This window comes from Ictalurus punctatus, chromosome 21, assembly GCF_001660625.3.
Source record: "Ictalurus punctatus breed USDA103 chromosome 21, Coco_2.0, whole genome shotgun sequence".
Taxonomy (NCBI): Eukaryota; Metazoa; Chordata; class Actinopteri; order Siluriformes; family Ictaluridae; genus Ictalurus; species Ictalurus punctatus.
Window position 1 is genome coordinate 2187980 of NC_030436.2, and position 24521 is coordinate 2212500.

At 39.3% G+C, this 24521-nt stretch overlaps 2 protein-coding genes across 2 annotated transcripts in view; one reads left to right on the forward strand and one right to left on the reverse strand.

Moving 5' to 3' along the window:
• ece1 (endothelin converting enzyme 1) overlaps window positions 1–9317 on the reverse strand; it is a 32754-nt gene extending 23437 nt beyond the window's left edge. Inside the window, exon 1 of the mRNA XM_017450714.3 lies at window positions 8665–9317. Within this exon, the coding sequence (XP_017306203.1) occupies window positions 8665–8793 (129 nt within the window). The 5' untranslated portion in view covers window positions 8794–9317. The remainder of the gene's footprint in view (window positions 1–8664) is intronic.
• Window positions 9318–18510: 9193 nt separating this feature from the next.
• Window positions 18511–24521, forward strand: part of alpl (alkaline phosphatase, biomineralization associated) — a 54988-nt gene continuing 48977 nt past the window's right edge. Inside the window, exon 1 of the mRNA XM_047149394.2 lies at window positions 18511–18612. The gene's annotated coding sequence lies outside the window, so the exon portion shown is untranslated. The remainder of the gene's footprint in view (window positions 18613–24521) is intronic.

Consider the following 24521-nt stretch of genomic DNA (forward strand, 5'->3'; position numbering starts at 1 on the left):
ATTAACTCCTCCTTATCTCTAGGTCACGTCCCGGGAAATTCAATGAACAGCAGCCATGATAATCCTTCTCCACTTGTTTCCTGTTCCTATCTCGGGATGGGCATCCCAAGGTAATCAGTGCCTGCTTCAGCTCAGATCCAGCCTCTACGAAGATTCCAGATGATGCCAACGCCTGCAAAGACGCTCTACACATGTTGTTCCGGGTATACCAGTGGGCCTGAACCGTTCGGCTCCGTGGGCCGGCCTGGACCGTCCTGGTGCGCTGCTTCTGAAGTTCTCGTCACTTGGAGGCCAGTCATTGTTGGTAAGGATGGCACCATATGGACAGTCTAGGGACACTTGGAAGCCATGGAGATGGCACAGGACTGCGACTGATACGCGCAGTTTTGGTGCTGTGTCTTTTTGCACCCGGGTCTCCATTAGTGGACAGTGCATGATTTCAGCAGAACAGACTTCATGTCGAGACTGTGGTGAATCTCCTGATTACACAGCTGCACTTTCGTTTTATCATGTAGCACACGGATATATAAGGGATTTATTTATAATTACAATATCCGTCGTTTCCCAGATAAGGACGCGTTCCCTTTTGAATCTGGTTCCTCTCAAGGTTTCTTCCTTATATCATCTCTGGGAGTTTTTCCCCTTACCACCGTCACCCTCGCCTCTGGCTTGCTCATTAGGGACAAATTGATCAATTTAAAATTTAGATTGGAAATGTATATATTTCTGTAAATCTGCTTTGTGACAATGTCAATTGTACAAAGTGCAGTACAAATAAAACTGAATTGAAAAGGATGATTGCAGTCAAATTTGCAACCTAAATGCCTGACCTATTGTGTGAATTATAGCGTCAGAGTGGGTTACAGACACAAAGTTTACAGCTCATTCAAAATAAATGGCACATTAATGGCTCATCAAAGAATCCTGTCTGTGGAGAGAACAATTAGCGTCATTGTAGCACCCGAAATATTTGCTTATCTGCGGTCTATCTGTTTCAACAGTGAGCGCCAACACATACTGTGGGTAGCTATTACAAGATTAGCAGGTGTTGTGAGTGATTCTGCTTACCTATGCAACTTTCAGTTAAAACACTACAGTCTGAACACTCTAACATATGTGTAATTATACTATAAATGATGCTAAATTGTCAGCACATGCAACAGTTAAAAGTTTTTCCTCCCATATAATGTTAATGGAATTAGCCCAGATACGATTTAATTTTGAAATGAGGTCCATGAAGCACAGCCACGCAGTCTGATTTTCTAATATTGGTAGTGGTAGAAATCCATTGGTATCAATGCCTATAAATAATGTTAAATAGAATCCAACAATAATTTTAATAAAAATGGGTTCCATGGGTGAAAAGTTCATAAATAATAATATTTTTTTTTAAAACCCTCTGGCTCCAATAAATAGTCAACATATTATTGTACACATTAAATGTAGATAATTGGATAATGTACATTTCCTCATGTAGATAATATTACTAGGATAGCCTTCTTTCATCTCAGAAATATTTCTAAAATAAGAAACATATTGTCGCTACATGATGCGGAAATACTAGTTCACGCATTCGTCACCTCTAGATTAGATTACTGTAATGCCATACTGTCTGGATGTTCCAGTAGGAATATAAATAAGCTCCAGTTAGTCCAGAATGCAGCTGCTAGAGTCCTAACTAGAACTAGAAGATACGACCATATCACACCAATATTATCAATACTGCATTGGCTCCCAGTGAAATCTCGCATTAATTATAAAATACTTTTATTAACCTATAAAGCACTAAATGGTCTCGCGCCACAATATCTAAGCGACCTTTTGGTTTTATATGATCCGCCACGCCTACTTAGATCAAAAGATGCAGGCTATCTGACGGTACCTCGAATAGTGAAGACTACAACAGGGGGAAGAGCTTTCTCTTATAGAGCCCCACAGTTATGGAACAGTCTTCCTATTAGTGTTCGGGACTCAGACACAGTCTCAGTGTTTAAGTCTAAGCTTAAAACGTATTTGTTTACTCAAGCCTACCCTGACTAGATTCTGTTCTACTACTTCGCAGTCATAATGATCTTTTTTCTCCCTCGCTCCTTTCGCCGAGCCCCACACGAATTTATGGAGATACTAGAGATCCAGATCCTTTCTGCCTCTGGATGGAGCTCAAATCTTCTCTAATTCCAGACAGCTGGGACTACGGCTGCTCTTAACGCCATACAGACTTCATATAAATCCATAATGAACTTTTTCACACTAACTGTTGTTACCCAGATGAGGACGGGTTCCCTTCTGAGTCGGGTTCCTCTCAAGGTTTCTTCCTCATAAAACATCTTGGGGAGTTTTTCCTTGCCACCGTCGCCACTCAGTGGCTTGCTCAGTTGGGATAAATTCACACCTTTAATATCTGTATACCGTGTTGATATTTCTGTAAAGCTGCTTTGAGACAATGTCTATTGTAAAAAGCGCTAAACAAATAAAACTGAATTGAATTAAAAAAATTGCCTACTTTCCAATATTAGTATTTTTTCTTTTTTAAAAAAAGTTTGTTTGTAAAAGAAATCTGTACAGAGACTGTCCACTGATTGTTTTTACAGTTAAAGGTTCTCCTGACTATAAAAATGTCGAGAACTGATTATTATTATTTTTCGGGATTTTTAAATAACAACACAACAGTAGTACTGGTATCTCAAGACGTTATGTACAGCCCTTTGTTAGCTCACAATCATTTGACATATATAAAAAAAAAAAAAGTAAAAACGTGTAAAGAAAAAAAAAGAAAGAAAAACAAACAAAAACCATGCACACACACACACACACCAGTGCATATCTGAGAAAGGAAAGAATATAAAACTCATCCTAAGTAGACGAAAACGCAAGGACTAAATATCTACCAAAGATAAAGAAGTATAACAGTCACTGAGCATCTTCACAAAAGACCCAAAGAGAGGACCAAGTGTGCCAGAAAGCATCAGACCGTTGATGTAGGTCATAGGTTAATTTCTCCAATGGTAAAAGACTAGCGGCCTGACTCAACCACATACTGACGGAGGGTACCTGTGGGGTTGACCAGAACATTTTTTTTTGCCAAATATATGCAAAAATTCAATACACATTCTGAATTTGAGTCCAGACTCACACAGATCAATTTTACAAATCAAAAGGTATACATTTGGAGCCGGTGCAAAAGTCTTCCCAATTCTCTTGGCTTCATCAGAACAGAAAGTTTGAGTCTGGGCTTTTTTTTTTTTTAATTCCAAATATACCAAGAAATTGAGGATTTTATCATTTTAAAGAAGCTTGTCGTTAAATAACATGGCAAATTTTGGAACAAAAAGAAGTTGGAAGATTAGACCAGTCTAATAAATCCTGTTTAATTCTAGTAATTAAGTGGGGATAATTGGCTTTGAACAGCTCTTCCAAATTCGGCGTAACATTAATTCCCAAATATTGAAATCCTGAGGGTGCTGAATGAAAAGGGGAGTTTAAAGTGGCTTCAGGGGGAACATACATACATAAAGCTTGAGATTAATTCGGATTAATCTTATATCCTGAGAAATTACCATATTTTTCAATTACTGAGAGAATCACATCAGTTGAAGTTTCAGGGTATTTAAGATATAGCAGAACACTGTCTACATAGTGGCATATACGATGTTCCTCTAGACTAATTTTAATGCTGTATATGTTAGCATTAGTTCTCACAGCTACAGCCAGTGGTTCAATAACCAAAGAGAATAACAGTGGCGAGAGTGGGCAGCCTTGATGGCAACCTCTACTTACTGAGAATCTATTAGACAACACCCTGTTGGTATTAACCAAGACCATAGGTTCATAATATAGAAGTTTGACCAGAACGATAAAATTAGATCCCAACTCTACTTTCTCCAGCACTGCGAAGAGAAAAGGCTGTTCCACACCATCAAACGCCTTTTCAGCGTCAAGAAATACAATAAAGGCAGGGTCCCTAGATGCATTTGAATAATCGATAATATAATAGAATATATTATATTTATTATAATATGATACAATATTCAACACTATGAATATTGTGAGTGCAATATCTGGATTTCACAAATCCGGTCTGATCTGGGTTAATAATGTGAGGCAGAACGGTTTCAAGCCTCTGGGCTAAATATTTGGCCATAATTTTATAGTTCACATTGAGTAAGCTAATTAGGATGATAAGAGGAACAATTTATCGGGTCTTTATCTTTCTTTCCAGGAGCAGACTAATAACCGCTTATAAAATTCTAACGGAAACCCATCTGGGCCGGGAGCTTTACCTGATGGCATTGATTGGATAGCTTGCCAGATTTCTTCCTTGGTGAGAGGGGCATTTAAATAATTCTAGCATCTTCAGAAATAGGAAGAGAAACCTCATGTAAATAATTCAGCAAATCCTCACTGGAGCCACAGCACCCAGCCGTGAAAAGAGTACTACAGAATGTGGAAAAAGTACTATTAATGAACAGGGGGTCAAAGGTCATGCTGCCATCAGGTGTCTTAATAGTTTTTATGGTTCTTTCATTCTGCTCCCGTTTTAAATGATGGGCCAGTAGAGGACTGGGCCTGTTTCCAAACTCATAATATCACCGCTTACTCAAAAAATAATAATTTCTTGATATGTTCTCTGTAGTCCAAGTTAAGCTTTGCTTTGGCATTATTTAACAAAATCCAATAATACCGAGTTGGCGACCATTTGTGTTGATTTTCAAAATGATTTACTTCAGCTTTTTTCATAAAAGAAGCATAGGCAATAAAACGGCCTCACAGCATAGCTTTGGCAGCATCCCATTTTATTGGGGAGGAAACTGGCGAGCTCTGATTTTCGTGTCAATATCGGGATACTTTCTGTCTGAAAAGAGAACAAAAACCAGTATTACTCAAAAAGTGTTGAGTTTCCAATAAGTACATTTTTAAAATTAATATACTAATATCTTAATCCAAATAGGGCGCATGGTGATTTAGTGGTTAGCACGTTCGCCTCACACCTCCTGGGCTGGGGATTCGATTCCCGCCATGGCCCTGTGTGTGTGTGTGTGTGTGTGGCATTTTCATGTTCTCCCTGTGCTGCAGGGGTTTCCTGCATGGGTTTCCCACAGTCCATAAACATGCATGGTAGGCTGACTAGCATATCCAAAGTGTCCATAGTGTATGAATGGGTATGTGATTGTGCCCTGCGATGGATTGGCACCCCGTCCAGGGTGTACCCCGCCTTATGCCCCATGCTCCCTGGGATAGGCTCCATTGGAATAATAATAATAATAAAAATAAATAATCAAAAATAAAAGTAAAATAAATTTACCAGCCACGTATACAGAATATATACACACACTTGCAGATCTACATGGTGGACCACAATGACATTCTTGTTATTACCTTAAAAACTACTGTACATACATGTCCAATGGGATCATCAGATCGTTCCTCCAAAAATCCAAATATAGGTTACAATCAGAAGTCGAAATGAATTGTCCAGAGAGTCCAAAAAAGCCTTAGCTGACTTCAGAGCATCGAACAGACTAATCTTCCCATTGTGCAGACACCTAAGCCTGGCCAGATAAGCAAATCCACGATAAAGACCACAAACGGCCAAAGCTTTACCCACAATCCTGAACTCGCAGCATTTCTGCAGCAGACCGGCTGATAAGTCTGAGTAAAATTGGTGCTCCGAGCCATTGTGAGTAACCGTCTTCTTCAGAGCCGCTTTCAGAATTGTTTGTCAGTGAACCAAAAAATAAATAAATAAATAAATAATGCTTTTCGGAGTTGAAGTCAGGTTGTTAGACGTGAAGGTGGGAGATCTGTGGGCCCTCTCGATGTCCAGAATAGGAAAATCTGCAGGCAAGTCTAACCACTTTGGAATCGTGTCTCGGAGGAACGTTGAAAGTGGGCCGGAGCCCTCTGCTTTCTCTGGTAGACCCACTATCTTCAGATACTCGCGGCGACCTCTGTTTTCAAGATCGTTTATCTTTGAGTGCAACTCATCCACCACTACCTTCAAACCAAGACTGCTGCCAAGTCTTCGATAGATGAAATCCTCTGTTCGGCTTCTGTTAGGAGCGTTTCAGCATCCGCAACTCTCTCCGTGAGGGCAGAGAATGAGTTCTGAAGGCAAGAAACAGAGTTGGATATCCCCTCCAGACAGCTGGTATTGATCAGTCTCACATCATTTTGGAGAAATTTTGGCCCACTCTTCTTTACAACATTGTTTCAGTACATCGATATTTGAGGGCATTTGTTTATGCACAGCTTTCTCAAGATAATGCCACAGCATATCAGTGGGGTTCAGGTCTGGACTTAACAGACTTAGGTCTGTCCTGTTCCGTGACCCAATTTCGGCCCAGGATTTATGGTTTATTGAGATGCAATTTTGTAAAGTCATGCTGCCATATTCTTTTAAGAGAGTAGGGTCTTATTCCTTGCCACCCTTTCACGAAAGCCATACTTATTCAGCCTTTTATGATTGTGTTGTCATGAACATAAAATTTTACGTGCTTAGAGAGGCCTGTAGGTCACATGATGTAGCTGCGGTGTTTTTCTTTATACCTCTGAGCATTGAATGATCTGATCTTGGACTGAATTGAGGAAGATTGGTAACTGTCTTAAAGGCTCTCCATTTGTAAACAATCCTTTTCGCTGTAGAATGGTGAATTTCACATTATATGGAGATGGCCTTATGACCCTTCCCAGAATGATGAGCAGCAACAATTGCTTCTTTGAGGTCGTGGCTGATGTCGTTCCTTCTTGGCATGATGTAAACACATACCCGAGTGCTCCAGAATGCCAAACTGCAAAAAGTTCTTCTTTTATAGGAGGTAGTCACACTTCTTGATGATTAACTAAATCTAAGTAAACTAAAACTAAATAAAACTAAATCATGTGCATTCCTTTAGTAACACCTGGCTGCGAATTACTCTCTTAATGATTATGGAAGTAGGAAGGGTGTACTTATTTTTTCCCCACCTGGTTTCTGAATGTTGGTTTACTTTTTGGGAGGAAATTTGTTTGTTTGTTTTTTGTTTTCTTGGGTATACAATCTAACTGCATACTCACCCAAACTCAGGATCAAACCCAGGACCCTGGCATTGTGAGATAGCAAACTTACCCCCCGTGGTATCATGCCACACGAGTTAATTAAATAAATAAATGTAATACTATAGTCATTTCCTGTCCGCACCAACATTCTTGTGAGACAGTATAATGTTATTGGATCACGTTAGTACTACGTGAATTGCTCACACTCACTCCAAATCATTCAAACTAGTAGATACGTTTTTAAATTATATTTAGTACAAACAATGAAATCACATTTTGATGAGAAATGTGATACTTCCATGTAAAAGTATACATAATAAATTTTCTCATGAATCTGACCAACCAGACGTTCCGTTTTTTCAGCGTACCTTCCCACAACATATGCCGATTACTCAACTTGAATAAAGTAATACTTTATGGGACGGTGAAGCGTAGCCAGGGGGCCTGTGAGTTTTTCATCTTTGTACGGTGGAGGAAATCCAAACTCACCACTGTCAACGTTACTATATTTATTACTGAATTCTTACAATTACTAGCTGTACTTATTCAATTTGAGCGGCCAGTTAAACATTAATGTGTTTTATACAAACCTTAAAAACTCAAAAACAAGTGTCACCTTAGATGTAATATATACTATCAGTGGAAACTTCCAGAATAAAAAGCTCTATGCATCTAATAAAAAGACAAAATATACTGTACATTTTAAAATAACGAGATGAATAGTTGTGTTAGGTTTTTTTTTTTTTTTTATTTAAATCAATAAAAATCGGTGCTGAGGAGGTCTGTAGAATGTATTTTACTATTAATGTGCTCCCTGGCTGCAAAGTGTTTGGACTACTTGTAAGAAACCAAACGTAAGTTTTTACAGATATTGAGCTACTGTAGTAATCCAGATGCAAACGTGTGATAAAGAGCAAGTCAGCAGCAGGAAATGGCACGAACGAAAACATATGAAGAAAACACACCACTTGACAGCGTGAACTTATCTACGGAGTAATTAACCTGCTGCTGCTTACTCAGGAACACAGACTGCTTATAACACAGGTTGAAGACAGCAGATGTGTTAAAAGTTCTCAAATTACTCATTTAAAAGAAATCCTCTGGTAAAATCTAACATAAGGCTTTGATTCTTCACTCAACTTGAAGAGAAGCACGAACTCTTAAATTTACTTTAAAGTATTAAAGTAAAATGCAGGAAAGATTCACACATTCAAACAGTAGTGATTTGATTTACTCAGTAACTTGGTAAATTAGTGTCCCATTCACCAACAAACTTTTGCTAAGGCTAACTAACAATTCCTTATCTCTGAAGTGTTAGCTAGCATAATACAAAATACAGTAGCTGAATGCTAATTGCTAGCTGTGACAATACAAGCTGCAGTGCCACTGATGGATCACAGTGATGGGTTTTAGGCCTCACTCTCTTTCACATCTAGCAAAATTTGGATTTGTTAGGAATTTAGATTGATTGCTTGAAGCTTTTTATTTAAAAAAAAAAAAAAAAAAAAAAAAAAAAAAGAAGTCACATTATGACTTTACAAATGTAATGAAGTGAATGTAGTTTAGAAATCTAGTGAGGAGAAAGTGGAATACATTTCTTCTGAATGTGAACTGAAGGTGAAATCTTACCTGCACGGTTGGAGACTGATACACTCCATCAGGGGTGGTGTCTATCAGCTCCTCTTCGTCTGAGGTAGCTCGCTTGTAGGATGACATCTGGAAGGTTAAATGGAGAAAAGATTCCCTCAGTGCCTCCATACTAAAATCAGGTCCTAACTGTTCACTGTGTGCGTTTGTGTCTGTTTTAAGCCGCTGTACTCTGTGAGATTCCTTGGGATAGAGGTTCTCCTAAGATCCATGAGGAGGAGTCAAGATAAGGATCCCTGCAACAAACTCCAGCAAACTCCGTCTTCGGCATGTGAGAGTGTGTGGGGTTGTTTCCTCCACCTCCCCCACCTCCTGATATCTCTTCCTCGGAGCCCAAAGTTTCACCTTTTTTTCTCCCCCACAGTTCGTGAACTCTCTCTCAGGTTTAAACTCCAAAGCACTGTCAGAAATAACCCCTACGTTGGGAGCATGATATACTCTCCCAGGTGTTGTTAAGCAATTCTGTGGCTTTTAACTTTCCCCCAGTAAGCTTTGACAGTCCATATTGGGCAAGGCACTCACGAAAAACAGAAAGGGGAGAAGACTTGATCGACTTGTGTGTGTGTTGAAAAAATAAGGGTGTGCGAATGTGTGTGGTCAGACGTGAAAGAGGAAGAGAGAGAGAGAGAGCACATGCATTCCATAGTGTGGTTTCATTTAGAATAGGGAGGGAACTTTAAGAAGTTCGTCTCCGCCCAGTGTTTCCTGCCCCTAAGACATTCCAGGCCAAGGGGCGGGGTATTTATTTATTTATTTATTTATTTATTTAACAAGGGCACTCCCACTCCAAGGTCCTGTTGTCACTGTCACCCGATAGGTTTGAGAGAACCATGCTGCCCTGGCGCATTCAATAAACAATCAATAAACAGTGTAATCCGCAGCATTGCTTCAGTTATAATAAACAAAAGAACGATGGCGTTCAACCCCATTATATCTGGCTGTTTAAAACGCTGAAAATGAAACTATATAAAGCTTAAGATTCTCTTCAAATGCAGTCCTTGTTCTGACACATTTTTACCTCAGAATATCTGACTCCAGCTGTACTTGTGCATAGAAAAAAAACAAAAACAAAAAAAAAAAAACAAGTACAAACACTCAAAAAGAAGATTTTGCTCAAGCAGCCTCAATATCACGAAGAAACAGCACTGGGTTTATTTTCATTCTTCTATTCTTCTGAAATTCACTGAATATCCGGCTTCTCTCTTACACTGCTTCTACAGCTCTTCTGTGGCAGCTATTCCCCAAAGGCCAAGTGATCTCTATGCCACTCAAGATTCTTTCTAACAGTACTACTCAGGACAAAACCTCAGCCAGTTAAAACCTTCACAACAGTCCAGCCCTTAGTCAAAGAGACGCCTATCTTTCGTTCACAATCTCTTCAGAAAGACCCAAACCCAGCCCGCTACTGATAAGCGTTTGGTTTGTTCAGCAGTGGCATTGCCCAGATCAACGTCTTATGATGTGAAAAAGGCAAGACGCGGTAATCTTGTGGACGGATGTGTGTGTAGAGGGAGGGAAGGTGTTGTGACGTGAGAAGGACTGACAAAATAGCTGACTTTTGCCAACTCCTTGGGAGACCTGCAGGAATGGCAAATTATGAGAGTATTTTGAATTATTACAAAAGAAAAAGCCACTAAGCTACAAAGATGAATCCTTGATTCAAAATGAGAAAGATGTATCTACTTGTTGTGGTCTTTAAGACGATTTCTTAACTTTAAGTGAAACATAACTGAACAAATGTTATTTTAAAAAAAATATAGCCTAACCCTAAGATTGCTGGCAGAGAGTGTAACGTTGCCTTACCAGGATGGAACAAGAGTCAAACCCAGATGCCAAGCAACTGCCAAATTTCCTGCCTCAAGTACCCATAGGCTTAGAAGCCTTTACATTCTTTGCATGTACAGCAGCTTATGGTATTCACTGGTACAAGCCCTCAGGCATTTGGACACTTTTCTAGCAAACTCTCTAGCAGCAGAATAGATGTGGGTTTGGGCAGAGTAGATCACAGCTGCATGCCAACACCACTCAAACAAAATACGAATTAAAACTTCAACTTTAACTCGCTATATAGCCAGAAGAACTCAGAACCAGATGTATCCTGTCTGATGCTTCGGAGAGATTCGCGTCTAAACGGCAGCCTTGGAGCAAGAGGCTAAGTAGGGGTCAGATGAACAACAAGCATCAATGATGGTGTGATGCCATCAGCAGTGTAGATACACCCATATCCTTTCCCACAGCCTGTTTTAATAAAACACTTATTGTGGGTTTAGTAATAATGCGTGCTAAAGTGAAACAAAATATGTAATTTATTATATCATTCATCAATGGACACTCTATCCTGGTCAGGGTCACGGTGGATCTGGAGCCTATCCCACGGACATGAGATTGGAACACACCCAGGATGTCACGCCAGTCCATCGCAGGGCAGCACACCCTTTTTTGGTGTGGTCTCATCAGAGCATTCATTTCAGCACAGCAAATACAAAAAAAAAAAAAAAACAGTGCTGTGCAGTGTTGCTTCACAGTTCTAGGATTCATAGTTTGTGGAATTCATTGTTAATGGAGGTCAAAATCGCGCTAGAAGAATGGGGTCATTAGCTAGAGGTGGCTAAACACCCACTGGTGTGAACAGATCATGAGAACCTTGAATGCTGCTAAATGTCTTGTGCTTTGATAAACACTGGCCCTTTTCTCTTCCCAATTTCCCATTCCAGACAGATTGTCCTTCAAGATTTATGTTTTGGAGCAGCCACTAGGACATCAATCTTATGTTCCCCCAATGCCATGAGAATTTCATCATGTAGACTTATACCTTGATGGCCATTCGTCAGTAGCAAACTTTTTTTTTTTTTGGTGAAAAATTAACAAAAAAAAAACTATTATTGAGAAAGTAATAAAGTACAGAGGGAAAACAAATCAAACAACAAATGTTGATATCAAAATTCTCTCAGTTTCAGACTAGCCAACTAGACTGCTAGCCAACCCAATCCCTCTGGGTTATTACCACCATTGTAGATGTTATTAATCACTTCTCTAAATCTCATAGACTATCTCACGGCATTTGAGACCTCCCGGGTGTTATTTAAACATGTACGTGTATTCATATTTTGGCATATCTGAAGACCACCAATCCATGTCTGGAGAACTTTACCACTGAATGACCTCAATCGCCTTCACATAATCTGGATTGTTTCACGCTCACTCAGACTTTGTCTTTAATTAATTTCTGTTTACTCACATTTTTATCAAGATTTGTAAAATAATCATTTTTTAGATTTCTTTATTTTTTCCCCTGCATTATAAACTTTATTTAAAAACGTTTCATACAAGATTAGGCTAAATTTGGTTTTATAATGTCAGGCTTTTTTTTTTTTTTCCTTTTTAAATCAGAATCAATCAGCAAGCATTAGAAGTGACATTGTGGCCTATATTAAATAGCATTGAATATTTTCTTCAAAGGCCAGATCAAAAGTGCTGTTTACAATAAGCTGTCTCTCTTTTCTAGCCAGAAGTAGCTCCAGAAACCCAGCTAATCTGCTTTAAACCAGCACACTCACTGCACTTTATAGATTCTGAGAAGCTCCGAGTCAGCAGATCAACATTAGTCTTGATTCTTCCTGACTGCTCTGCAAACTTTCACATCGAGTGCAGTAAGAAAGTATTTTGTTCAATTAAAAGCTTACTCTGTAGTAAATGTAATGAAGTTTTCTTCATTAATCTGCAAAACAATACGTGGAGCAGCTTCATGCTCCACCCACTGACGCTTTTCAACAGCATGTACTGTAAGGATTGGGGGAATGATGAAGACATCCATAAAGGGGTCATGACATGAGAAATCAAACTGTCCTTTATCTTCTGACATATAAGAGGCCATTAAAACATCCTTTAAGTTTCATAGATTAATCGATCCTACTCAAAAAGAGCATTTATTTAACCAAGCTCTAAAAATGGCTCGTCTGGATGTAGCGGGATTTGTGAGTTCATACGGGCAAATCCTTTACAGCCCCCATCAAACAGATCACAGCGTTTCTCGAGGAATGAGAATGACACTCCGATGGTGACTCTCACTTACAGATAGGAGCTACACCGGATTAATTTTGCTTATAAAGGTGCTAAACTAAGCTAACTGTCGCTTGCACTTTCACCGCATATAGATGGCCGCAATGGCTGCTAGTCGTGCCACCCATGTAGCAGGAACGCATTCTGGCGACTTCATAGTACAGCGACTGGCAACTTGCAGCGATAAAATCGCCGTATGTGTGAACGCAGCTTTACACCAAGAGCCATTAGTTGCAAATATTGAAAACAGTTCCACACGTGTTACGGCAGGGGGCGTTGATAATTAATTAACAGGCAAAGATGTTAGCCAATCTTAGCCGTGGGTGGTTACACTGAAGACTTAACAGTAAAGGGTACAAAAAAACGATCGTTTCAGACAGAGGGTCAGAGACAGGGTGGAAGAAGGTCATAAATTTTGTATGTTTTTTGTGCAAAAAAAAAAAACAAAAAAAAAAAAACACTTTTCTAATATTATAATTACAACTCAAGGAAGATAAAATAAAAATGTCATGACCCCTTTAAAGAAAAAAAAAAAAAACCCTGTACCAGAGCACACAGGGTCTCTGATTGGCATGAGTGTTTACAGTCGAACACAACAAACCCAGTTATGTCTAGCTTATAGCATCATACCCGAGGAAAACTCATGATGATCAACTGGTGGCCCAGCTTTCCTCTGATCCCAACCCATCCTCGAACACATCACCCCAGTTACATTAAAATGATGCAGAATCTTGGAAAAGGGTCAATTATTAAATATGCTCCTAATATCAAAACTTGGAATTTATAACCACATAAGGGACATTTTAAGATTAACTCATGAAAAGTAAACAGGTAAGGCTAATGCCTTGCATGGGTCACAGAATGTTAAAGGAGTAACATGAAATGGTGCTTTCACACTGCACTAAAACACTTGACCTAGGGCTGCATGATTACAGCCAAAATGATCATCACGATTATTCTGATCAATACTGAGATCACGATTATCGATCGATTTTAGGGACGACGTATTTTTATTGCACTTTCACATTTAAATCAACAGACCGCTGCTTTCACCTCCGTGTCGTGCTACGTTCTGCTCATGTACAAATCTTTACATCACATTAGACCGGTCCTTAAAGTGCATCATCTGGTAGAAGCAAAATATAAATAAAATTGTACCCAGAATATAGGATAAGTAAAAATAAAATCAACCAAATGAAAATATCCATCAAATATAACAATATGCAACTAAATGAAAACACTCGAGGCGTATACAGAAAGGGCAATAACAGCGTTTACAGGAGGAGTGTTTTACAAATCACCCAATAGAGCGCTGACGCAGGGACGACGTCATTTTGTACCGGAGCTGGACATCATCATCATCGCACCGGTTCCCTCCACAAAAACCCAATAGGATTTTCACATAGGCTTTTGGATTATTGCAAAAAATAAACTCTGTGATCAACAAAAGTCTACAACACTACCACGTTTTGTCAATCAAGATCATTTTCACAAATATACACAACGTTTATGAAGTTTGAAGCCTAAATACAATCTCCAGAAATAAACAGTTAACCGTACGCTATACACGAACTACACCACGGTCGCTCGACTTCACCGTCACCATCACCGAGCTTCCCACGACTTCTCCAAACTTTATTTAAAACCTTCTCCAGAAGACGGATTTCCTCTGTGGATCAGTCTTCCTCCGTGTTTTTTGGGGGGAATTGTGCACAGCAGACCTGAACCAGTTTATCTGCAACGTTTTTTCCTGTTCGTCGTGATGACGTTTAATGTCCCTGAAAACGTCCGTAGTCTCGTTTAGCAACATGTTAGTGTCACGATTTCCCCTCGCACAAGCGCTGGAGCTCGCAGCGTGCTCTTTTAGTGATACTGACTTTGTTTACTTTCTACACGTGCATTTGTTATGATTTCTGTCCCGTCTCCGCCCCTGTATTGTCATCAGTCTCAGCTATATTGTGTTCACCCTTAATTACGTTTGTCATTTAAACCCCTCGTGTCTCTTTGTTTGACGCGAAGTACTGCGCGAGTTCTCCGTGTACCGAGCATTTGTTCATGGTTTCACGTCTCACAGTTTTGGTCCCGTCCTCGACCTCGTTGTTTGGTTCTTGTTTAGTCTTGCTTTGCTCGTTTTTGACCTACGCTCTCTTCAATAAAGCTCATCTGCACTTGAATCCTAAACCCTCATTACATGACAGTTAGCAACCACCTTTTTCAATACACGTAAAAGCTTTAAAAAATAATAAAAAAAAAAAAAAAACACGAGTGGGGTTTTACTGGCGTATTTCATGTCGTAGAATAAAACGTGAAAATATTTTGAGCTTGTGTTCACCTCATTTCAGGCTTTTAACCAAAAATCCCTTTTGGGATTGGAACCGGAAGCGCTAAAATGCGAACTTGTTTCCGGGTTTTGGCGTTACAAAATAATGTCATCACTGCGCTACTCTATGGTGATTGGCTGTAAGTTTAGGAAGCGCGTGATTTGATCTGCAGCGGGGTTTTCTTTGAGCGGACGACGGACTTTAAACCTCAATATCGCAGTAATCGAGATCAATATTCGATTAATTGTGCATACCGAACTTGACCAGAAGTTAGTTGCTTTGGGGAAAGTTGAACCATCAGGTGTAAAGTGCATGTGCATATTTTGTGCTTTTCACCCTCTCACAATCCTCTGCACAGGATGTTCGACTGTCTCAATTAAAGAATTAATGGCCAAAACAGTGTTTTCTCTGTAAGAATTTGGCCCCAGGTCAAATCTAACTGATGATGGACTTTTGATGACTGAAGGTCTGGGAGCAAAGGCAAATATCATATTAGTATAAATAGACAGAATGAACCACACTGTAGCTGCTTTAGATTGTGATGTGTTGTGTTACATCTTGGCCGACGGACTCAGAGCTCCAGAATAACGGGATTTAGTGACTGCCAATCAACAAACCACAAGCATGCCTCAGTAATTCAGCACTTATCCTGTAAACCAGCTGATCATTTGTGGCACACAAGCATCCACACATTATGAGTGGACTGTGTGTGTGTGTGTGTGTGTGTGTGTGTGTGTGCATTAATAATTATGGCAATGAAAAGTCCCCATGAATATAACGAAACAAGCATGTGCGTTTAAAAGAGGAGAACAACACAAAATATCCTAGTCTATGGTGGGAGTTGTGTCAGGAGACTTGTGGTTTGGAGGTTTTGGCTTCCTGCTCGTGAGGTATAACCACAATACACAAGAATATTGGCTGCTACGAGACAAAGGAAAATTCTCATCTTCTCTTGCACATAAACCCAGGAATGCAATGACCTCCATAGGCAAGAAAAATATAATTCACTACGTTGTCAAAACAATCACTTTGGAACAAAACACTTGGTGTGTGAGAATAGAGTGAACGGAAAAATAAGGAAAATGTCAAGCAAGGTCAATATTCGTAGTGATATGAGCCTGAAGAGCTGTATTCTTTATAAAAAAAAATAAATAAAAAAAAAAGATTACCAAACACTAGGGAAGAGAATGCTTTTTCCAGACCATGTTGAGAGGGAAAGCACTTTCCAGCTTTCACACCATGGGAAGGTGGCCAGATTGATTGTCTGACCTGATCGTGGTAAGTGTTAGAGAGCGCTCCAGCCTGGGGGGCAAGAGGTAAAGCCCTTTAGTGCACTTCATACTGTTTTCCACTTTCACACATCTGCCTTAGGTCAGCAAATGGTCACGAATCCCTTTTTGCAAGTAAACGGGTTTACAGGCCAGGCTAAAGGAGACCCAACGTTCCAATCCATCCATGAAGAAGAAATTCTTATACAGTCTCAGTGTCATCAGTGATATAGATTATTTAATCACGTGCTGTCGTTGTGATGTGTTATGCTTAAATGGTACCTCTGACCACATGCGTTTCATCGTACAACTCTAAAAAACATAACTGATGAATATTTTTAACCTACGCAACTTAAAGAAAAACAAACAAAGAAACTGGGGCAAACTGAATAAGACAGAAGTGCCTAAGCGAATATTTGCCATTTCAGAGAGAAAGTTACAAAACAAAAGTTAATAGTTAACGGTTTCCTACATCGCTATTTGATTACCCGCCGACAGTGGCATCAGTAGGATACAGCCCTTGCTTGATCTTGATCTAAAAGATCCGGTCCCACACTCTCACCTCGTCTACAATCGGTACAGATTAGGTCGTAGAGCTAACAGCAAGACCTGACAGTTATCCCTTATATTTGAGATTGTTTACATTTTTTCCCTCCTATTAGACACAATTATAATTGTACTTGCAATAACAATGCCCCCTGTAATGTCGCAGGAATAACCGAAAGACAGCACCAACCAGCAAATTAGAACTAAGCACATCATAAATATTACAATCTAATATGTTTTTTTTCCCTGTCATTATATATATAGCAGATTTTAATGCAGTTATATGGAATTGACAAGGTATTAAACCTTCATTATGCCACATGACATCCTGTGTGTTGCATGTAAGATGTGGTAACAGGTGGGACAATTATCAGCACAGATCCAGGACTTGTCCCAGGAACCGTGTGAAAATCCCTGACTATCTAGTGTCTGAACAATACGATCCATAAAACCCGTTTCCACGTCAACTTCACGCCACCAGGACGAAACATTAAGAAAGCGTAAAGTAAGCTATTAAACGCCTGTTGATCTCTAGTAGACGGTGTACGAACCTATTGATTAACCCCAATGCAGGATACACAATGTCTGGTCCAGGTACTGCATGCAAAATAAACCCCACCACATGTAAAGTCGACCTACTGGGGTTTTTATTCTATCCGTTACAGTGATCAGATTTTAGACTAGTCTGAGTTTTGAGGCTTGAGTTTAGAACATACAGTTTATCATGTGAGGCTGATCATGCCAGCTGTCTGGTGTATGACACACACACACACACACACACACACACACACTCTCACACACTCTCTCTCTCTGAGTTAATGATTAACCAATGTTCACAAAGTGTACAGCCACACATTCAAACTCTGACTCAACACCCTTAAAAACAATTACGCATGACGCCTGAAAAAGATTTTGGATCCTCTAAAATATAGATACAAAAGAAGAAGCCATCTCCATCAGTTTACAGTGAAGGATGACAGTTCTGGGAAATAAAATGGGAACAAATATGCTCGTGTATATTGCGACGTTAAAAAAGGAAGACGGTGTGTAAGGCATCTTTTAACCATTGTGTTCTATTCGCTACTTGCATGTAATGTAAACAGGTCATGTCAACGTTGAGCGGCGGAGACAGTAAATAAATGTCTGATATATCCGATCTGGAAGACATGTATGTTTTTGTGGAACAGTAAAGACATGTAAAAAAACACTTTTCCTACCTGGGGATGCTAAGTGCAGCATGTGTGTGTAATCGTTTAGAAGTACAAATAATACATGGACTTAATGTTTCCTGGGTGCTGTGGTGGTACCATCAAGGCGACATCTATTGTACATTCAGTATGCATCTTTTAGCTGGGAAAGTGCGCGTGGTGTATTAACTTTCAGATCCTTTAAGGACCATCACCAGCTTTTAAAGTCCAATTATACAAATGTTTAAAGACACATGTGCACTCACATACACTGTCGGTAACCGTTTAGGGTCATGGTGGATCTATCCCAGTAACACTGTGCACAAGAATTGGAACACACCCAAGATGGGATGCCAGTCCATGACAGGTCACCACACACACACACACACACACACACACACACACACACACACACAGAGGCAAATTATCTTAGCCAGTGCACTTACTGACATGTTTTTGGAAGGTGGAAGGAAATCGGAGAAGCTGAAGGAAACCCACAAGGACACAGGGAGAACATGCACAGAAATCCGCCCAAGATACACACCAAAGGTACGATGTACATGCACAAGATGGTACCACCCCAGCAACAAGGAAAAAGTGCAGTTTGGTCCCTCTATTTGTGTGTGTGTGTGTGGTTTGTCGATTTATATTTCACCACATTTTGTAATCGATTCTGCTCTTGGGTCAACATGACCAGAGCATAGCCTGTGTAAAAGAAATATGAAGGGGTTACAGCACAAAAAGTAAATATATTTCCTTTTCATGTTCAACTGACAATGAGCCAAGCACATGAAGTATTACGTGCTTGAAAATACAAATGTTAAATGGGTCCATTGGTATTTCACCACTTTTTTTGTAATCTGATTTATTATTGGGTCATCATGACCAGAGCATAACCTGTGTAATATAATTAAGAAAGGGTGTATAGCAAATGCAACAAAAGTAAACACATAGTGCCTTTCATGTTCAGGAAAACAACAACAACAACAACAACAACAACAACAACATTTCAGTTATAATGCCTGTCTCCTGCCACTAAGGCTTTATTACAGCAGGCACGATTTAACTTGTTCTCAATATCAAGACATTGCTATGCCCTGCATTTTGCTCATACTTGGTTCAATTAGGTTATTTAGAAAGAAGCGTCAAGCCGTGGAATTCACTGGTTTAAAAAAAAAAAAGAGAGAGAGAGAGAGAGACTTAGAAAAGAGAGACTCTTACCATCGTGACATTCACGTCTTTCTCTTCGAGCAATTATTCACTTGGACTTCATAAAATGATTCTGGAGGTCACGAGCGATTACAAATAGCCAGAAACTAACCCGTTTTGTTGAACTCGCTTGTTTTCTGAGCTGTTTATTATAGTAACTTTTTCAACCAATCACGTGTGAAGGGATCGCCGTTTCGTTTCCGACCAATCGCGAAGCACCTTTTGGGAAAGGGGCGGTGCTTTCGTTGCTGAAACGCACGCGCTCGCGGTGACGTTGCATCATGTTTCCTTCAACTTTTAGTAAACAAAAAGGCTGATAATATACTGAGATAATTATTCTGAAGGAGTAGCTAATGGCTTGAGAATTAGATTTCATACATTAATACGGGTTTGTTGGTACATTTATAGGAATGGCATATTGAATATTTGGGCTCGACTTATTGTCTCCAATTTAATAAGGGAAAATCAATGCTTCTTAAAATAGGAGAGATTGCAGCATGACTTGTACAGGGCATGTTTAAGGCGAGACACTACAGGCGAATAGTTACAACAGACAATGAGTCATTGCTTGTGCATTGCTGGTATTCTTAAAGTATTTTTTTTTTTGTTTTGGCCCTTCTGCAAAAACACTTCTAAAAAGGCTTGGTCTAATTAAATAAGCACATATTTGCATACTCCATCCATCTTCTATACTACTTTATCCTTTTCAGGGTCACGGGGAACCTGGATTCTATCCCAGGCAGCATGGGGCACAATCACATACACACTCACACTCACACACCCATTCATACACTAAAGACACACCAATCAGCCTACCATGCATGTCTTTGGACTGGGGGAGGAAACCGGAGTACCCGGAGGAAACCCCCGCAGCACAGGGAGAACATGCAAACTCTGCACACACAGGGCCACGGTGTGAATAAAACCCCCAACCCTGGAGGTGTGAGGCGCACGTGCTAACCACTAAGCCACCATACGCCCCATGTTTACATACTTTAGGGGCAACAATCTAATCCTTGAATGATGTTAGAATGAAAACGCTTATTTGACTGTGAGGACGGATGAGAAGACCTTTACAGAACAGTGTATTGAAAATAATTGATTTATATTTTAATCAAGAAAATACACTTAGTCTATAAAAAAGTTTTTTTTTTTTTAATGCTATTTTCAGTATAAACTCGACCATAAAACCAACAATTTTTAATATTTTATCAACATTAAATAATCTGTAATAAGCTTTCAAACAGGGAGAGGAGTGCACATGTAAAATTTCATGAAAGCAGGTCAATTAGAAACTCAGAGTTTTGGTCCTTAACATAGAATTAAATAGTAATTTCATGCAATTCCACACTAGTAAACGTGGTTTATAAAGTTCATAAAATAAATGTATATCATATGACACATCACATTATAGATGCATTTTATCCAAACATTTGTAAAATGATCAAATAAAATTCCTAGCTATAATACAGACATAAAAACGTAAGCAATATCACATCCTTGAGTTATACTTTTTTTCCCTGTGGTATTTTTAATAAATTGACATGTTTTGTCAACATTTTTTTTTCTTTGTTTTGAACTTGCTAGGAGTAATATTTGCTTTTAAAAACATATAATTCAAATTGGGCTATACTTTTGAGATTTTAAAAACAAAACAAAACAGACTTTTAAATTGGGGGTGAATTCATATTCAAATCCTTTTTTTTTCACGCTCAATAAAAAGAGTGAAGTATAGCCTGCTGAAAAACAAAACAAAACAAAACAAAACAATAGAAAACCCCATAGAATTTGTAATGGACTCATAGTTATAATGGGAATTGTATTGGATTTAATGTAAACTGTAAAGGTCCTTGTGGGTCTCTAGTGGTAATTTGTTGCCTTGTATTGATGCCATTTTATGTCTAGTGGATACCATTACGGACCAATGGTAGTAGTTTTAATGGTTAGCTGATGGTTTGTAATGGTAGCTATTTGTAGGGGGAAGTATTAGAATTTCTGAGGTGGTTGGGTTCTTTTCAGCATGGTGTTTTGACAGTTTGATAATTGAATATTACTTAAATAATAAACACAGCCTCCATAATAGTCTTTCAAGCAACTGATTTAGTGGCTTAATTCATTAATCGTGTGCAACGCTAAAGACTTCTGAAATTTGAGTTGTGTTTTTTACATAATGTGCAATGTACTTCACTATGAAATGAGATTAGTGGGAAGCTAACCAGCCACAGGTCGATGGTAAATTAGACCAGTGGTTTTCAAATTGGGGGCCGCGGCCCCCTTGGGGGCCGACAGGGGGCGCCTGGAGGGCCTCAACAGTTTGGTCGGAGCCACCAAGCCCATCCGTCCCACTAGTATTTTTTCTCTTTCTCACTCTCAGACAACCACACACACACACACACACACACACACACACACACACACACACACACACACACACACTCAATTCCTAATGTAATGTAATGTAAAGATGTAAGATGTAATTATTAATAAAAAAGGGGGATATATTCAGAAGTCTGTTTTTTTAATGTGTTTTAAAGACATCTTGCAAAAGGGGGGCCTCGGTCAAATGTTAATGCCATTTGGGGGGTCTTGCCCTGGAAAAGTTCGGGAACCCCTGACTTAGAGACCAATAGCCTTTTCATGACTTTCAGAACGAGCGCTTTATTTTTGAGTGCACAGTGACATCTAGTGGCTTTCATTTGCACGAACATGTTTCACACACTATTCGAGAGTAGAACTCGTAAAAACGGACAACACGGAGCAAAATCAGAATCGTGCAAAATCAGCAGGGAGTGCGATTATGACTATGAGTGCTAACCCCGGTCCACTTCTCCAATACTGACCGTCCCTGCTGCTACTTTTCATTCAAGCTGTTTGAGAGCACGTTGAAGTGTGGGAAAAAAGAACATTATAACACCTCAACTAGCTTCCTATATATATATATATATATATATATATATATATATATATATATATATATATATATATATATATATATATATATAAAGATGAAAAAATGGGATATAGAGGTATATGTAGAACTTATTATATTACAAGTGTATGGAAATACAAATTAACTTGTTCTGTTATTGTATCACACTATATGGTGTCCTCCAGTTCAAGATGGCATTTCAATTTTTTGATGCCTCTCCATCCATCCATCCATCCATCTTCTATACCACTTATCCTTTTCAGGGTCACGGGGAACCTGGAGTCTATCCCAGGGAGCATCGGCACAAAGTGGGGTACACCCTGGACAGGATGTCAATCCTTGATGCCTCTCCCCCACAGTTATATAGGCTGAGAGAGAGAGAGAGAGAGAGAGAGAGAGAGAGAGAGAGAGAGAGAGAGAGACAGTACAGAGTAGAGTTACATTTAGAAGCACATCATAACAACAAGCTTCATGCTTTGTTTTGCTTTATGCTATGAATGACAACAAACTCATTTCTGAACACAGCACTGTTCTTGTAACTTTTTTCATTTTAATTCCTAAAGTGAAAAGGGGAAAAAAAAAATCCCTATCCAGCAGGGTTTATGATATTTACTACATTACGAAGTACATTTAACATTGTAAATAAAATCCAAGACTGGAATCACCAAATGCTAATGTTTAGGAGCTCCTGTGCGTGGTCGGTTGATGAAGGAGTGATGTTGCTTACCCTTGTGGATAATGACCCCAGTGGCGCTTACTGGAAGATTCAGAAGTTTTGAAATACGTCCGTATCTGATTCCAGCAATATGTTTCACAACAATAAGGTTGTGAAGGTCTTGGGAGAGCTCTTCGCTTTTACCCATCATGAGATGTTTCTTGTGTGACACCTTGGTAACGAAAAGCCTTTTTATAGACCATCAATGTACTAACCCAGCTGATATTAAACTGCACAGATAGGGGGTATAATTACTTACGGATTTCAACTGGTTCCTTGCCTTACCTTGCCTTGGAGACCTGCTTTATCCTAGTGTCTTCAATACTTTTTCCCGTGTCATTCCACTTTATTACACATAACTTTATTTATGGACTTTAATGTCATGAATTCTTTATATTTCCAGATTTCTTGAGTTTATACTGATGTCTGGTGAAAATTTCATGTAAACAGCCTCATTGGAAATAATATATTTGCTGTAAAAATGTTGACGTGTTTAATACTTATTTCCCCCACTGTGTGTCATACTGCACCATCTTTACACAGTTATCGCCAATGGCGAAAATGGCTTCCGGGCGCGGCACCGGATGTAACTGAGCTGGCTGAGACAAAACGCGGAAGTGATCGTGCATAGAGTTCGTTCAGTACTAGTACGATGAGGCGGGGGTTTCTATGCGCATGCTTCAGGTGTGTGCAGAAAAAGCCCTTGATCAGGCAGGTTTGTTATCTTAATCTTATGTTATGGTTTATCTTTCTTTTCGTGTTACACATGGTGCGGACTCGACTGCACTCTGAAAAATATAAGTCCATGTCCTGTCCGAGTGCATGACAAGTCCGAATTCGTTCGTAATTGGACTCGAGTCCGTGATCGAGTACATAACTCTCTGATATGCCTTTCCTGAAGAAAAGCTTTAACACTCTTTGCTCTGTAGCAAGATGCAATATCACCCTGAAAAGTGACTTCATCATATTGAAGGAAGAGAAAAGTGTCTACATGTGCATTGACTGTTCTCCCTTGGTCATTTATCTAGGGTCATACATGAGTGGGGAAATTTGATTGTTTTCTTCGGTCATCTTTACGCTATATGTTTTCATTAGAACGGCACAGACAAAAGTCCCAGTATCATCTCCTTGGCCAATGCAGATTCATGATTCATCAGTGAATATAACTCCACACTCCACGATTGCTTCTCTTTAGCCCACTGTGACCATGTTTTCTTCTGTTTAGGTTTTCTTTTTCTGTATGTCATTCAGTCGATTCCTTAAAGTTCTGTCACAACACTGCTTCCTGCTTCCGCCCATTCGTTTTTCATTTCTTTGATTGTGCATTTTCTATTTTCAAGGCATATCGCTTTGAGTTTTCTATCCTGTCACTTTGCCGTCTTCCTTGTTCTAAACGTATGTTTTCCTTTTATAACCTTCCCATTTTGTTTATACTTGCACCAAATTTAGACAGCTGACTGGGAACAGCCAACATCTTTTGCCACACTCCGTGTTGGGTTTCCTTCTCGGAGAAGTTTTATAATCCTTTCCATTGTTTCAACTGACAACTCTCTTGTTGGGGCCATATTTCCTTTCTTAAAAGTCCAAGGTTAAGGTCTATAAGCC